Source organism: Papio anubis, chromosome 3 (assembly GCF_008728515.1).
Source record: "Papio anubis isolate 15944 chromosome 3, Panubis1.0, whole genome shotgun sequence".
NCBI lineage: Eukaryota > Metazoa > Chordata > Mammalia > Primates > Cercopithecidae > Papio > Papio anubis.
Window position 1 is genome coordinate 139251653 of NC_044978.1, and position 18869 is coordinate 139270521.

Genomic DNA, 18869 nt, shown 5'->3' on the forward strand with positions numbered 1-18869 from the left:
CACTTTGGGAGGCTGAGACAGGTGGATTGCTTGACCTCACCAGTTCAAGACCAGCCTGGGCCACATGGAGAGACCCCTATTTCTACTAAAAATACAAAAATTAGCCAGGGGTGGTGGCACATGCCAGTAATCCCAGCTAAATGGCGGGAGGCTGAGGCAGGAAAATCACTTGAACCCGGGAGGCCAGAGGTTGCAATGAGCCGAGATTGTGCTACTGCACTCCAGTCTGGGACAGGGCAAGACTTCGTCTCAAAAAATAACAAAATCCAAAAACTAAAAACGCCACAAACGTCTACAACATTAGCAAGAACCTGCTAACAATAGGTGTCAGCCTGTACAGAGAAAATTTGAAAATTCAACCTTTTTTGTTCTCATTATGATGCATATCTATATGAATCAATCTTTACATGTTAGGTGGGGTTCCTTCGGTACACACATATGAGTTCAGTTAGCTACAGGATTATAGGTGAATTGTTCTTGCATATTATTACATGAGGGTGAAAAGCTACCATGGATAAATAAATTAATATTGACCTAGAAGAAGACTTTGTTTTTTTATTTGAAAATGTCAAACTAGATTTAAAAGCCGTGAAGTAAATAGCAAAGTTTATAGAACATACTGCAAAGAAAGGGGTCTTATACCTATATGTATTTAATGTTTGTGTGCTGAAAAAGAATATATCTACTCAAACACATATAATTATATATATATGTGAAATTGGCACAATAATGTTCTCTGCAAATTACTGAAAATTGAAGGCTTATAAACTAAAAATTCATTATTTGAAACTATGCAGCTCTTAAAGTTCAGCTTTAGCAAGTCAATGTAGGGTGGAATGTAGACTGGCAATTTTAAGTATATATTGTGCTTGCTATTAATGAATACATAGAAATGAAAGATAAAAGAATAGCTTTCTATCCTTGTACCTTCTTTGATTACAATTTGAAACTGATTTTGAGTTCAGTTAAATCTTTGACTGAAACATTTGCTTTTTGTTTCTTTTTAAATATGATTAAAAGTATTTTTCTTTATAATTAATAAAATCAGTTCTTTGGAATTTGTGGCAGTGGATGTTGTGGTATGCTACCAGGATCCCCTTTCAGGCCTGGTCCCACCTGTTGGAAATGTTGACGGTGAAAGTCTCAGCTTCTGTCTCCTGGAATCACCCTCAGTGGTGCAGAGCTGACTTGGCCCTGGTTACACATACTGGTGGGGTAGGGAGTAAAGGAGGGTCTTCATCCACTGACGAGTCTATGTAGGGGGATACAGGTCTGCTCACCCCCTTGGCCTCAGGGTGCTATAACTCTGAAGGGCCAGAGAAACCTGTGGATTCATCATGTGTTGTGTTTGCTCTGCAGGTCAATTTCTCCCTCTGCCCCACCTATTGCCTTTATTCCTCCACCTGATAAGCTAGTACCCTTAGCATATTGTTCCTAAGGGCATCCCTCAATACGTTGGCTGCATGTATGACTCCATTCCACAGTATTTCACAGACATTCCACTCAAGACAAAGAGAAAATCTATTTAGACATTCTCAGAGAGGAAAGATTAATGTCGAGCATTTTAATAAACTTCACGGGGAATTCTTTATAACAGTTTTAATTCAAAAAAATTGTTAAACATCTGTGATATTCTAGGCATTGTACTAAGCCTGAGAGATACAAAGTTAAGTACAATAGAATTCTTGATCTCATGGAACTCACTGGCATGAAACACAGATTTTACAAGTGAATATAATTGAAATGAGACAAGCCCTATATTAGGAGTACAGACAAACTGCCCTGAAAGTATTGAGAAAGGAATGCCTAGCCTTCTCCCTCGATGAGGCAGGAATGGCTTCACTAAAGACATTTGAAAGAAATCCTTGAAAAGGCTTAGCCCTTTCGAATCATCCTTTCCCTTCTTTTTCTCACATCACATATCCAAGGTCTCAACAAAAGCTATTATCTCTACTTTTAAATATATCTGAAATCCCGGCCTCATCACCTCCACTGCTTCCATTCTACAGTAGCCTAACATCTCTCATAGCTGCAGCCTCATCACTGGTCTTCCTGCTCTTCCCCTTGCCCAGTATGGTCCATTCTCAACACAGCAGCCAGATGACTCTGCTAATGGATGTCAGGTCATGAGTTCCTCTCCTGAAAAGATTCCAAAGTGTTCCCAACTTATCCTCAAAACCAAATATGGGCCAGGTGTGGTGGCTCACGCCTGTAATCCCAATACTTTGTGAGGTTGAAGTGTGCGAAATGGCTTGTGCCCAGGAGTTTGAGACCAGTCTCAGTGACATGATAGAACTACATCTCTACAAAAAATGCAAAACAGTAGCTAGGCATGGTGGCACACGCCTATAGTCCCAGCTACCTGGGAGGTTGGGTTGAGAGAATCACCTGAGCCTGGGAGATTGAGGCTGCAATGAGCTGTGATTGCACCACTGCACTCCAGCCTGGTGACAGAATGAGACCCCCATTTCAAAAAGCAAGCAAACAAACAAACAAAACCAAAGATAATTTCAACACCTACAGAACCCTATGCCACCTCCACATACCCCTCCCATCTTTAGCCCAGGCCTTACCTTTCTTGCTGCATCTGGGGATAGCCTCTCACTCACTCTTCTAGCCACTCTGCCCTCACTGCTGTCTTTGGGTCCCGCCAGCACACTCCTGCCTCAGGGTTTTTGTGCCATCCGCTGTCCCCTCTGCCTGATTCCCTCTTGCCCCTCCTTCAGGTCTACGCAACTGTCAACTTCCTCAGCAAAGCTTCCTGACCACTCCCTCCCAGCCCTACAAATTCCCTTTTCCTGCTTTATTTTTCTTCATGGCATTTACCATCTGCTCTGGACCTGATAATCATTCATTTTATTTAGAGTTTGCCTTTCCTCACCACAACATGAGCTCCATGAGGGCAAGAATGGTTACATGTTACATGTTTTGTTTCTACTACCAACCCCAATACCCACAATTGTCCCAAGAACAGAGTGAATCTTCACTTAGTATTTGTCTAAGTGAACAAACACTAAGTGAGCAAATACATACATATATATGTGTGTGTGTGTGTGTGTGTATATATAAGTGTGTGTATATATATATGTTGTAAAAGGTAGTAAGATAAGGGTACAATGCTTCAGCATAAAGAATAGCTGAAATGCATGGAAATCAAAGTAGTTTTAATCTAGTGTGACTACAATGTAGAAATCCTTACCTTCAGAGCTAGAAACATAGGTTGGTTATATAAACCACAAAATGTGGTTGTTATTGGCTGAACTACATCCCACTCCCCCAAATTCTGATGCAGAAGCCCTAACCCTCAGTACCTCAGGATGTGACTATATTGGGATATAAGGCTTTTAAAGAGGTGATTAATTTACGATGAAGCTGTTAGGGTGGGCCCCACTCCAATCTGACTGGTGTCCTTATAAGAAGAAGAAATTTTGACACACAAAGAGACACCAGGGATGCACACACACACAGAGGAAAGACCACGTGAAGACACAGTGAGAAAGAGGCCACTGACAAGGCAAGAAGAGTGGCCTCCAGAGAAACCAAACCTGCTGACACCTTGAGATTGCACTTCCAGTCTTCAGAACTGTGAGAAAATAAATTTATATTGTTTAAGCCATCCAATCTGTGGTGTTTTGTTACGGGAACCCTAGAAAACTAATTCAATGATATATGCCATTGTAAGGAATTTTGACTATCTCACATGTCACTATAAAATTTGGAGCAGGAATGGAGGCAAGATGAGAGGTGTATTCATCTGTTCTCACGCTGCTAATAAAGACAGACCCCAGATTGGATAATTTATAAAGGAAAGAGGCTTAACGGACTCACAGTTCCATATGGCTGGGGAGGCCTCATAATCACGGTGGAAGCTGAAGGAACAGCAAGGAACATCTTACATGGTGGCAGGCAAGAGGGCACGTACAGGGGAACTCCCCTTTATAAAAGCATCAGATCTCCTGAGACTTATTCACCATCATGAGAACAGCATGGGGAAAACCCACCCCCATGAGTCAATTACCTCCCAACAGTTCACTCCCACAACACATGGGGATGATTACAATTCAAGGTGAGATTTGGGTGGGGCACAGAGCCAAACCTTATCAAGAGGACACCTGAGATTTAGAAAGACTGTGTTTGTGGGAACATGGAGGAAGGACTGGAATAGAGAAAAGACTTGAGCCATGGAGACTAACTGGAAGATCTGCAATGGTCCAGATCTATATGAAGAAGAAAAGGAGGCAGAGACAAGTATAGAATTGGGCAAAGCTTTAGAACCAGGACTGATGGGACTTAGAGCTAAGTGATATTGGCATCCAACACAAAATAGAGTTAGTAAAATGCAAAGGTGTAAAGGGTTCAGAAAAGAACACATATGGATTTCAGTGCTTTCTCATAGATGAGAACATTTCTCAATATAAAACCTTGAGACAGGTTACACGGCATCCATGTTGCTTAAGACAGAGAGAGTATTTACTGAGGCAAGGGCTCTGCAAAGCTGCAGCCTCTTTCTCCCTAGTGGTGATAACATGCATATTAGTGTATTAAATCATCTGAGAAGTTTTGCAATGAGGAAGCTTCTATAACTTTGTCAAAAAATATATTTCTCACATTTATTTGATCATGGAAGCCTTTTTTGCAAGGTAACTTTTAACCTCTTCCTGAACATGTATACTCTAGAAATTAACACAATTTGGAAAACAGTCCTGTGTGTGGTCCAATGTACTAGAATGGTTCCACAATAAATAGAGAAGCTTTATGTTGGTAATCTCTATTTTGAACAGGAAAATGACTCAACTTTGTCTTAAAGTGGTAGAATGAACTCATTCAAGGAATGATATATGCCATTGTAAGGACTGATTTTCCTATAGCCTAATTCCTACTAGATTTTTTAAAAAATCAAAATCTTTGGAAAGTAGCACAGTTCTTTCACAGCCCTAAAGAAAATCTACTCAGTGCCTTAAAACAAAAAAATAAAATGAAAAAAATTGAACTCATGGACATAGAGAATAAAAGATAGTTACTAGAGGCTGGGAAGGGTAGTGACAGGGTTTTGCGGGGAGGTGGGGATGATTAATGAGTACAAAAAAATAGAAGGAACGAATAAGACCTACTATTTGATAGCACAACAGGGTGACTATGGTCAATAATAACTTAATTGTTCATTTAAAAATAACTAAAAGAGTATAATTGAATTGTTTGTAACACAAAGGATAAATGCCAGAGGGGTGGATACCTCACATACCTCATTCCCCATGATGTGGTTATTATGCATTGCATGCCTACATCAAAACATCTCATGCACTATGTGACTATATACACCTACCATGCACCCACAAAAATTAAAAACTAAAAAAGAAAATTAAAAATAAAATGAAATCCTGGTGACCTAAGAGGAATATGTGGCTCAAATGCAAAAATCTGGGAGCAGTTATTTTCCAGGAATTTTTTTTTTTTTTTTTTTTTTAGGCGGAGTCTTGCTCTGTAGCCCAGGCTGGAGTGCAGTGGCAACATCTCTGCTCACTGCAAGCTCCGCCTCCTGGGTTCACGCCATTCTCCTGCCTCAGCCTCGCGAGTAGCTGAGACTACAGGCGCCCTCCACCACGCCCGGCTAATTTTTTGTATTTTTAGTAGAGACGGGGTTTCACCCTGTTAGCCAGGATGGTCTGGATCTTCTGACCTCATGATCCGGCCGCCTTGGCCTCCTAAAGTGCTGGGATTACAGGCATGAGCCACCGCACCTGGCCTTTCCAGGATTTTTGACCAGGTTTCTTTGGTGCTGGAGTAGTCATAGTGTAAACTTTCCTTTACGTGCATCAGCTTCTGAGACCTAAGGTGCTTATGTACAATGACTCACATGCAATGCGCACATACGCCTTCCGGCTTTTTGTGGTACCCGCTGAGCTCCAGGCCACACACTGGCACCAGTAATCTTCAGGTCCAAAGAGTTCTTCCACTTGCTGGCGCGAAATCTCAATACTCACTTCCCGAACAATGAGACCTGACAAGAGAAAAAGAAAGATCGAAGTCAACACAAGACTCATACTAAAGAAATATAAACTATCACATGATATTTTCCCCCCAGTCGTCCCTTTTGATGCCATAAACAACCCAGATATTGTCTCTCATCTCTTTTGATTTTCTTCTCACTCCAGTAATTTTATTCAACAACTTTTTCATTCTCTTATTTGCTATTTCAAATCTTCTGGATTATTCTGAGGATGAAAGTAGAATGACTCTATCACTCCACAAAATAATTCCTTTCCCAATATAGCTTGCTATTTTTTTACCTCTGTATTGAAATATAAACTTGAATTTCACATCTTCTAGGGTTTTTACCTCAATTATATAGTTGTGGGTAAAATAACCATATGTACACAGATTTACAACAGCTAAAAACAACAGGCATTGTGGTAATTATTTAATAACTAAATTACTTTAACAGTTGTGGTTCAATTAAATGGCACATTGTTTTTCTTGAAAGAGATACTAGCCTTAGTTAACAAACTTCTGGTATTGTATCCAAAGAATATATAACTTTAAGGTTTTCATGCATAATATTTTGAAAGCCCAAAATGTTTCTCTGTAATTGTAATGTACTAAAACCCTGTTAAAGGTAAAGTAGCCTCCTGCAAAATGCTCAAATACTTGGAATTTATTTCACAGCATTATGTAATCTTGAACAACAAAAAATTGAACTAGGCATCTGGGATTATCATTTTAGAGGTATTTATCTTGAATTATCAAGGCTGTTTCAGACATTCATTCCTCAGTGTGCCTCTTTGCCCTGAGCAAGAGGGGTTATCTGAATAACATATGTGGGGAACTGGCAGTTGCTTGAACTTGCACACTTCCAGCATGGAGTGTCCATTGAGGGAACCAGTAGAACACCCCTAGGGAGGAGGAGACTTCGCTTTGGGTCAAGTATAGTTATAGTAAGAATGACTAAATGTATTGTTTTGCACTATTCATGTGTCTATTCATTTATTCTTTGAATAAATATTTATTAAGTATCAATTATGTAAAAGATACTGTATCAGCACTTGTGAAAGTAATCAGTAAGACAGTCCTTCCCCTCAATGAACTTATATTATTGTGAAGAGGTATCATATTAACAATGCATTATACAACTTATTATTTAGGTACAATTGCGTTCAATGCTGCAAAGGAGAGGCATAGGGATGAGAGTGAGTAATCAGGGAACCCAATCTAGCATGAAGGATCCAGTATGAGCTAGCTTGGTTCAATCATATGGTGAGCAGGAGGGACAGGACATACAGGAAAGAGCAGGAAAGGGAATTAGGAGTTTGAGAATTTAGGAGAAGACAACTGAGCACCACCCACAGAGAATAGTGGCATGAGCTGAAGCTAGAAACAAGAAAGGGTCTAGTTTATATAGTCGTGTAGACCAGTGTTTCTCAAAGTGTGGCCCCCAGAGCAGCTTCATCAGTCCTGGGAACCTGCTGCAAATGCACATTCTCAGGCTCCATGCCAAACTCACTGAATAGGAATCTCTGGGGGTGGGGGGCCAGCAATCCGTGTTTTGATAAGCCTGCCAAGTAATCCCAATGCATGCTGAGTTTGAGAACAACTCACATCTACAACGTTTAAAATTCTCAGTTTCCCCCAGGCACTGTAGCTCACACCTGTAATCCCAGCACTTTGGGAGGCCAAGGCAGGTGGATCACTTGAGGTCAGGAGTTCGAGACCAGTCTTGCTAACGTGGTGAAACCCTGTCTCTACTAAAAATACAAAAATTAGCTGGGCATGGTGGCACACGCCTGTAATCCCAGCTACTTGGGAATCTGAGGCAGGAGAATTGCTTGAACCCAGGAGACGCAGGCTGCAGTGAGCCGAGATCACACTCCAGCCTGGGCAATGAGTCTGTCTTAAAGATGTTCACCTTCTTCCTAAAAGCCATGGATATTACTAAAGTGTTTTAAGCAAGTAGATGACATGATCAGATTAGAATTAAATATATACATAGATATCATATATAAAAGAGATATATAGATGTGTGTGTATGTGTGCATGTATATATCTGCGTGTGTGTGTATGTGTATTCAATTCTTTATAGTTTAATAAGTTCATAAAAGTTATAATTTCTCAAAATGTTTGATGATAGGTGACAGGAGAGGGTATATTTTCTGGAACTCCTTAAAAACTGTATTTTAGAACTTTCCTTAACGCCCGGAAAATATTCAAATGACTAAACACACTCAGGGAAATTAACAACTACCCAATGGGAGTAGGAGCCGTCCCACTGGGGGAACAAACAGTATTTCCTATCAAGAGCTGATGGGGCTTGTGTCATAGAAACTGCTAAGCTCATAGGCCCATTAATGACTATCTAAATGGAATGAAGCCCAAGAAAGTGGGTTTTATAATCCCAAGGCATGACAAGATCCTAAGGGGCAACTCTATTGTTAAAAGCTTATGAAGTATATTTAAAATTTTTTCAATGTTTTGAAAGTTAGTAATCCTTGTATGTTTATATATTAACCAGTTTAAAAAGAATTTCCAAGTAAGTGGCATATTCCAGTCCTTCTGTGGAAAGAAGATTAGTATATTATTTTAGCCAATGTCTAACCAATATAACAATCCTCTCAGCAAAAACCCCAGGCCATTAACAAATAACACCACTTTGCCCCTGTTTCCTGGCCCCTGCTCAGACCTCTCATTTTCCTATCTTATTGTATTTTTCACATTATTCCAATTCTGGAAATCTATGGGGAGATGGAACACAACCTCCTTCCCCAGTCCCCATCTCTTTCTCTCTCTCTTTTTTCCCCCCTACTCTCTGATGTTTGATGTTTTTTTCCTGCTTTATTTATTTATATATTCCCTCTTCATGGGGAACTTCAGTTACTGGAAACAAACTTCTTCCTTTAAGATTACTGCAGTAACTTACAGTCACCAAAGGGCTGATAAATTTGCAATATGTGTTTCCTTAGAACCATAATAGCTCTTTATATGATGCAGAGCAGCAACAAATACGCTCAGGATATTAAAACCACATCCAAATATTTGGTGTCCCAAGATGATAACTTCAGGTCTCATTCTCCCTCACTTTTACTTAAAGCAATTACAGGAAGCCTAATTAAATGCTGGAGGAATTCACTAGGTCCACTGTATCCTTTCGCTGAAATAGGCTCATGGATGGTTCTACTGACCACAAATCTGAAGCCTTTTAAAAAGCCACAGACCAACTCTCCTGCTACAGGAGTTATTCATAGTCTGAATGCTCTGAATTGTATGGCTCAGGCTCCCTGTGGGCACCGGAGTCAAGCACACACTGATTTTTGTATTCAGCTTCACAGATGTCCCATTCAGGAGGAGGTGAGTTGTGTACAGTTGTCCTATTACATAGCCCAAAGTTTACATTCCAACTTTTGGTCAACAACATAAGAGTAAGAAAGAACTGAAGCATGAAGTATCTAAATACTTATGGCTCAGAAGAATTCCATAGAATCAACTGCATTATTCAGACTCTGAGCTACTTGGTTCCATGCCATGTTTTCATAACCATAGCTGAGTTTATTACCTATGATAGTTTGTTCATCAGACCAGAGCCTAGTGGTTTGGGTAGAAGTAGATAATATCTTTTCTCTTTGAACCTATAATTTCAAATCTGCTTGAAGTCTGGAGATGGAAAAAGCAAACCACCTTATATTTGAAATGCCATCAGCATTACTTCTAAGGTGGTTTGCTTTGAAGAGCATTTGGGAACTTGAAATTGGTTTCAGGTTATTTAAGGGTGGGGAAATGCTTCGGTCTACAGGACTTACTCAAATACAAATGTGTAGTTTCCATCGCATCTGATAACATCAAAGATTTCCCATCACAGTGCTTGCTTTAATAGTGGCATCTCAAGGATGCATGCTGTTTGAAGTTTGCAGTGATTTGCTTTTATAATAGGATTCGTTGTGGTTTGGGAGCCAGAGTGCAGGAAATTAATTAGCTTGTTATTCCAAGAAGTTGTACGATGAGTATGAGTGTGCACTTGTTGATAATACATTTCAAATGAATATAGAAATCCAGATTCAAATGCAACCCTCTGATTGGATATTTGTGAGGGCATACATGAATATGGCCATAAGACCGGATAATGACATTTATTTCTTATTTTTAGCATACGTTTAATTTCATAACAGTGGTAAGGCACCACAAATACTGTTTTTCTAGGATACTACTATGAAGTGAGCACAAATACATGCTTAATCTAATTAAATAATTACTTATAATAATATCTATATTTCCCCAAAATGTAATCTACAGTGCTATCAAACAAATTAAGTATTAAAGTCCATTAATATCAGATATTACGTTAAGTTGCAGAAATGTGAGGATGAGTCAAACATTACTCAGCCTTAAGCTCTTCATATATTTGATTTATTTTTATTTTCATTTATTTAATTTTTTGAGACAGAATCTCACTCTGTCACCCAGGCTGGAGTGCGGTGGTGTGATCTTGGCTAACTGCAAGCTCTGCTTCCTGGGTTCATGCCATTCTCCTGCCTCAGCCTCCCGAGCAGCTGGGACTACAGGCGTCTACCACCATGGCTAATTTTTTTCTATTTTTACTAGAGATGGGGTTTCACAGTGTTAGCCAGGATGGTCTCGATCTCCTGACCTCGTGATCTGCCTGCCTCAGCCTCCCAAAGTGCTGGGATGACAGGTGTGATCCACCACACCTGGCCTCTCCATACATTTTATAAACATATCTTGTTTATTAGGTGATACTGAAAAAAATCACACATCGTCTTAAAACACATTTTCATGATCATGAATTTGCACCTTCTGATATTCCATGTATGTTTCTTTGAAAAGTATCCTAACCCAACTTTAGACTTAGGTATTACGTATGCCTGAGTTGTATTCCTCCCCATGACTTAATCTTTCTTATGGCAAAAGGAAGTTTTAAGATACCATGTTGTGCAGGCCTGGTAATTTGACTTTCTCCAGCAATCTCTCTAGTTGGAGAAGAACTGCAGAGCTCACTCCACCAAATCTCCTTATAGTACATTCACAGTTAGGACACAGGTTGGTAGGAAATGTACAAAGCTGCAGGTTGGGATGTTCTGGAATACATTACAAAGTTTTATTGAATTACTGTGATCTTTTCATACTTTCTTCCAGTGCCTCATTCTATTATAAGCTTTTACTAGCATCATTTAAAATATGAAACATATCAGTTCTAGATGTCTTAGTATCAACTAAATCACACAAACACCCTGTCATTATTTAAAAGGATGTCATACCATAAAAACTGATTATTGTTTTAGCACCTTATAACTCTTATTAAAGTAATTAAAGTATGATAACTTAAAAGGCAGAATTTTAGAATCAAGATACAATGTTGTGTTACATGAAGTCGTTCAACAATCTTTAACTATAGCAGGAAGGTATTGTTAACACAAAATTTACCTACTCTGTGAAATGTTTTAATTGAATTTTTAAAATATTGTTTAATATATAAGCAAACTATATAATTTAACTAAAGTTATTTTGTGCAAGTGGGAATTGCAACTTACTGGTGTATTAACTTTATTATGAGTATAATTTTGTTAAAGTTACATCTACTAGCTTTGTGATTAAGATGAATATAAGAAACGCAACACTTACAGAGACTGAATCATGAAGGAATAGAAAACTTGAACAGACCAATTATCGGTAAGATGATTACATCAGAAATAAAAAGTCTCCCATCAAATAAAGGCCTAGGACCAGCACTTTTATTTAAGAAGAACTAACCTTAACCTTTCTCAAACTCTTCCAAAAAATTAAAGAAAAGAGACTACTTCCAAATTCATGTTACAAAGCCAGCATTATCCTCTTACCAAAAACTGCTGAGGACATGACAAGAAAAGAAAAGTACACGCCAATAACCCTGATAAACAAAGATGCAAAAATCGTCAACAAAATACTAACAAACCAAATGCAACAGCACATTAAAAGGATAATGCACCCTTATCAAGTGGGATATATTTCTGGGATGCAAGGATGTTTCAACATATGCCAATCAATCAATGTAATACATCACATCAACAAAATGAAGGACAAAAATCATACGATCATCTTAATAGCTGTAAAAAGAACATTTGACAAAATTCAACATCCTTTAATGAAAAAAACTCTCAACAAATTGCATAGAAAATGAATGTATCTCAGCACAATAAAGCATGTATGACAAACTCAGACCTAGCATTATGTTCAACAGTGAAAAGTTGAAAGTTTTTCCTCTAAGATCAGGAAAAAGACAAGGATGCCCACTCTTGCCATTTCTATTCAATGTAGTACTGTAAGCCTTAGATGGAGCAATTATGTAAGAGGGAAAAAAAATCTAAATCACAAAGGAAGAAGGAAATTGTCTCTGCTTGCAGATGACGTGCTGTTACATTTGGAGAATCCTATAGACTAAACAAAAACCATTGAAATTAATAAATGAATTTAGTACAGTGCAGGACACAAAATCAAAATATAAATATCAGTAATGATTCTATACATGAATGATAAACTTTCCCAAAAAGAAACAAATAAAATAATCCCATGTATAACAGCTACAAAAATAATAAAATACACAGAAATAAATTTAACCAAAGAGGTGAAAGTGCTGTGCACTGAAAACAATAAAACATTAATGAAAGAAATTGATGAAGAAAAACATTAATGGAAGTCCGGATGCGGTGGCTGACGCCTGTAATCCCAGCACTTTGGGAGGCAGAGGCGAGCGGATCACTTGAGGTCAGGAGTACGAGACCAGCCTTGCCAAGATGGTGAAACTCTGTTTCTACCAAAAAATACAAAAATAAGCTAGGCATGGTGGCGGGTGCCTGTAATCCCAGCTACTTGGGAGGCCGAGGCAGAGGATTGCTTGAACCTGAGAGGTGGAGATTTCAGTGAGTTGAGATCGTGCCACTGCAGCACTCCAGCCTCGCCTACAGAGCAGACTCTGTCTCAAAAAAAAAAAAAAAAAAGAAAGAAAGAAAGAAAAATATTAATGGAAAGATATGTTCATGGATTAGAAAAACTAATATTGTTAAAATGTTCATATTAACTAAAGTGGTCTACAAATTTAATGCAATCCATATGAAAACTCCAATGACGATTTTCACAGAATTAGAAAAATAATCTTAAAATTCATATAGAGTCACAAAAGACCCTGAATAGCTAATTCAATCTTGAGCAAAAAAGAACAAAGCTGGAGACATCATACTACTTGATTTCAAAATCTACTATAAAGTTACAGTATCAAAATAGCATAATGCTAGCATGGAAACAGACACATAGACCAATGGAACAAAATAGTTAGCGCAGAAGTAAATCCACACATTTATGGTCAATTGATTTTTGACAAAGATGCCAAGAATACACAATGGGGAAAGGACAGTCTCTTCAATAAATAGTGTTGGGACAACTGAATATCCCTATGCAGAAGAATGAAATTATACCCTTAACTCAGACCATACACAAAAACCAACTCAAAATAGATTAAAAATTTAAATGTAAACCCTGAAACTGTAAAACCACTAGAAAAAAACATGGAGGAAAAGCTCCTTGACATTAGTTTAGGCAATGATTTTTTTTTAATATGGCCCCAAAAACACAGGCAACAAAAGCAAAAATAGACAAATAGGAATACAACAAACTAAAAAGCTTCTGCACAGCAAGGAACTAATCAACAAATTGAAGAGACAACTTACGAAATGAGAGAAAACATTTGTAAACCATACATCTGATAAAGGGTTAATAGATAAAATATATAAGGAACTCAGTCAACTCAAGAGCAAGAAAAAGAACCCAATTAAAAACCTAGGCAATACCATTCAGGACATAGGCATGGGCAAGGACTTCATGACTAAAACACCAAAAGCAATGACAATAAAAGCCGAAATTGACAAATGGGATCTAATTAAACTAAAGAGCATCTGCACAGCAAAGGAAACTACCATCAGAGTGAACAGGCAACCTACAGAATGGGAGAAAATTTTTACAATCTACCCATCTGACAAAGGGCTAATATTCAGAATCTACAAAGAACTTAAACAAATTTACAAGAAAAAATCAAACAACCCCATCAAAAAGTGGGCAAAGGATATGAACAGACACTTCTCAAAAGAAGACATTTATGCAGCCAACAGACACATGAAAAAATGCTCATCATCACTGGCCATCAGAGAAATGCAAATCAAAACCACAATGAGATACCATCTCACACCAGTTAGAATGGTGACCATTAAAAAGTCAGGAAACAACAGGTGCTGGAGAGGATGTGGAGAAATCGGAACACTTTTACACTGTTGGTGGGATCATAAACTAGTTCAATCCCTGTGGAAGACAGTGTGGCGATTCCTCAAGGATCTACAACTAGAAATACCATTTAACCCAGCCATCCCATTACTGGGGATATACCCAATGGATTATAAATCATGCTGCCATAAAGACACATGCGCACGTATGTTTATTGCGGCACTATTCACAATAGCAAAGACTTGGAACCAACACAAATGTCCATCAATGATAGACTGGATTAAGAAAATGTGGCACATATACACCATGGAATACTATGCAGCCATAAAAAAGGATGAGTTCATGTCCTTTGTAGGGACATGTTTGAAGCTGGAAACCATCATTCTGAGCAAACTATTGCAAAGAGAGAAAACCAAACACTGCATGTTCTCACTCATAGGTGGGAATTGAACAATGAGAACACTTGGACACAGGGTGGGGAACATCACACACCAGGGCCTGTCGTGGGATTGGGGGAAGGGGGAGGGATAGCATTAGGAGATATACCTAATGTAAATGACGAGTTAATGGGTGCAGCACACCATCATGGCACATGTATACATATGTAACAAACCTGCTGTGCACATGTACCATAGAACTTAAAGTAGCATAATAAAATAAAAACTGGGCAGAGGATCCCAAAAGACACGTTTCAAAAGAAGACATACAAATGGCCAAGGGTATATAAAAATATGTTCAACATCACTAATCCTCAGGGAAATACAAATTAAAACAATGAGATATCACCTTACACTTGGCAGAATGGCTACTCTCAAAAAGACAAAGGATACGGGGCAAAGGGAACCCTTGCACTCTGTTGGTGGGAATGTAAATTAATACAGCCTTATGAAAAACTGTATGAAGTTTCCCTAAAAGAAAACAAAACAAAACAGAAATAAAACTACCATATGATCCAGCAGTTCCACAAATCGGTATATACCCAAAGTAAGTGAATCAGTATTTCAAAGGGATATCTCCTCTCCTACATTCACTGCAGTACTATTCACAATAGCCAAGATATGGGATTAATGTAAGTGTCCATCAGTAGATGAGTGGTGATAGAAAATGCGGTATGTATACACAGGGGAAAACTATTCAACATTAAAAACAAAGGAAATATTTTGATTTGCCACAACTTGGATGAAACTGGAGAACATTATGTTAAAGGAAATGAGCCAGGCACAGGAAGACAAATACTGCATGATCACACTTATATGTGGATTCTAAAAAAGTTGAAATCATAGAAGCAGAGCAAAAATGGTGGTTCAGAGAGGGTGGGGGTCCCAAGATGGGGAACTGGGAAAATGTTGGTCAAAGGATATTAAATTTCACTAAGACAGGAAGAGTAAGCATGCAACATCATGACCATGGTTAATGGTACAGTGTTGTGTACTTGAAATTTGCTAAAACAATAGATTTTAAGTGTTCTCATTAGAAAAAAAAAATGAGAAGTTTATGAGGTGATATATATGTTTATTAGCTTGATTTAACCATTCCATGATATATATATTTCAAAACATCATGTCGTTCACCATAAATATATACAATTGTGCTAATGAAAAATTTAGAAGGCTAAATTTATTCAGAGGTTAAAGAATTAATATGACTGAAACTGAGTGGTTCAAGGGATTTGCTTGGAAGAATTTCTAGGTCATTGACTCAATTCCTTTTCATGGCCATAGTTTTTAGTTAGTTGGCTCTGTGTGGCAGCCTGTGTCAAATGAGGATCTCTGCTTTGTTATATTTTTGTTTTGTCTAGAACTGAGAATAATATTCACTGGATTGTGTATTTAGGTTGGGGGGGGGGATTTCTAGTGCTTCTAGAAAGCTCTATGACAAATATAGATCAACGCACAGTTTTCTGCCTTAAAACTTGAAATTTTAATTATAAGACAATATTACAGAGAATGAAAAATGATACTCACTCTGGCAATCATAACACAGTTTTCCTCTTTCCTCTGTGCGAGTGTCAGGTTTTGAGTTTTACGGGAGAGCTAGGCCTTCTACTTTTGATTTGACTTTCCAACTAACATCAAACTTAGAGTCCATATCTGAGGGATAACTGGAATGGTGGGTATGCAAAATATTTCTCTCTTCCATTTAAAGTGGCAACAAATTGCTAGAAATCAACTTTACAAGCACTAGCTGTGATTTAATTCTTATTTTTAACTTTGGTGATAGAAAATCTTTCAAATGTGTGCAAAGAAGACTTTCTGATACTAAAAAGGCAGCTAAAATGCTTTCTGTCATTAACTTATGCCTTGTGTGTCAATATTCTTTGGAATATAAAGAAACAATTTTGTGAATACATGACAGCAATTTGTTTAATTTGGAAGGGCACAAAGCATATTCCACTGAATTAGCAAATGCAGCATCCTTCTAAATATTTGTCCTAAAACACCAAATATATTATACATATTTGAATGTATATTCCAACACTTTTCTTGAAAAATATAATTGCTAATTATGACCTAAATCTGACTACATGCATGTATTTGCTTCCTTGTTTCATGCATTCATGAGTAGCTTTAATACAATTTTAATAAAATTTAACAAAATGATTCCTGCTAATAAAAGTGGGGCATGGTAATGTGTTCTTGGAAATCTAGTTAACTGTACACTTGTGAGTTACAGACCTCACTATTACTCTTGTCCAGTCATTCATTCAATAGATGTTTCTTGAGACTCTACTATGTGACAAGCACTTTTCTTTTCCATGTGCTGGGGATACAGTACTAAAGAAAGCAGGTATCACCTTGGCACACTGGTTCACACCTATAATTCCAGAGCTTTGGGAGGCCTAGGCGAGAGGATTGCTTAAGATCAAGAATCTAAGACCAGCCTGGGCAACATAAAGAGACCCTATCTCTACAAATAAAAATAAGAAAATTAGCTAGGCGTGGTGGTGTATGCCTGTAGTACTAGCTGCTCAGGAGGCTGAGGCAGGAGTATTGCTTGAGTCTTGAGCCTAGGAGTTTGAGCTTATGGTGAGCTATGATTGCATGACTGCACTCTAGCTTAGATGACAGAGTGAAATCTAATCTAAAGAAAGAAAGAAAGAAAGAAAGACAGACAGAAAGAAAGAAAGAAAGAAAGAAAGAAAGAAAGAAAGAAAGAAAGAAAAAGAAAGAAAGAAAAGAAAGAAGGAAGGAAGAGAAAGCGAGATAGGAGATAAGGTCTCTGTTCTCCTGTGGGCTACATTCCATTATGAAGATAATTCTTAAGCACATATTTCATGCATTATGATAGTTTCTTAGGTGGCCACATTGATGAAATGCCTATGAATCCTCCCCTCAGAAGATACAAAGACTAGAGATAAAATAGTTGTTCACTGAGCATAGGCACTGTCCTATGCATTCTGTATTCATCAGTACAGTAACTGGCACAAATATTTGTCCAGTTAATATATGTCAAATAAGTGAATGATTTGTACATATATATAGCTACAACAGAAAATAAGTGTTTAATCCCAGGTATAAAATAAATTTAATTGTAACTTAGAAGAGTAAAGGTAACTAGTATTTTTTGAACTGCTACTGTGTGTCTCAGTTAATCTACATAACAATCCTTGGGGATTCATACTGTCAAATCTATAATAAATAGGTAAAGAGCAGAGATCAGAATCTAAACAATTTTTCATACAGCCAATAAGCACCAAAATAAAGATTTATACCCACATTTGTCTGAATCCAATGTTCCTGTTCCTTTCACTACACCAATATTCCTGAAACTATGTCTCAGAAAAGAGTTCCATTGTCAAACAAGTTTGGGAATTTCTGTGTAATACATGCTCTTCTACAAAACTCAGAATGTCCATCCATATATTGAAGGCATTGGTCAGAAGTTCTGCAGTAAAGAAGTCTGTTTAGTACAGATTAGCACCATTTTCCCTCAGTTTGTTAAACCACAGAGCCCTACAGTCAACGTAGCCACAGAACCTCACTTCATCATGGCTTTCAATATGGTTTTGTTTAGCATTCTCTACATTGATCTATTTCATAAAAATAATCCAAAATTTAGAAAATTCTGAAAATCCCATGACAAAAGCTACAGTGAAATAGTTTCAGATGGAGAGATTGGGGGAACATGGCAAAGTGGAATATTTGAGATTGGCACTGAAACAAGGTTTCAGTTTAAAGATTTAGAGAAAGGAATCAAAGACACTTCAGGAAGACAGAATAGCATGAAGCCAAAAAGCAGAGATGAAAACACATAGAGCACTCCAGGGGAGAGTAGTTTACATTCATTGAGTAAAGGAATAAGTGTTGAATTAGATAGAAGAGATTCGTGAAGAGCTTTGAATGGCAGCTAGGGAAGTTGGTTCTTTGGAGCAGTGAGACTGTAAAAATTGTAAATTGGTAAAATGACAGTTTTTAAAATGACGTGCTTCAGGAAGATTGATTTGTCTCTATTAGTAAATAAGGATAAACTGACTTACTTTAAAGGAATGTTAATAATTTTAATTTTTATTATTATTATTATTACAAAATGGTTTTGAGATCTTTGATCTTACCTCAAGTCATTAATCATAAGTGTTAAGAACAATAATATTGGTGACCCTCTAAAAACACTGCCTGACAGTA

The 18869-nt window shown here is 37.7% G+C and overlaps 1 protein-coding gene across 2 annotated transcripts in view; it reads right to left on the reverse strand.

Annotated features, from left to right (window-relative positions):
• The window catches only part of UNC5C (unc-5 netrin receptor C), a 381402-nt gene that overhangs the window by 127314 nt on the left and 235219 nt on the right, over positions 1-18869 (reverse strand). For both annotated transcript variants that reach the window (XM_003898984.5, XM_009207211.4), the window contains exon 3: positions 5855-5998. In XM_003898984.5, the coding sequence (XP_003899033.2) occupies positions 5855-5998 (144 nt within the window). The remainder of the gene's footprint in view (positions 1-5854; positions 5999-18869) is intronic.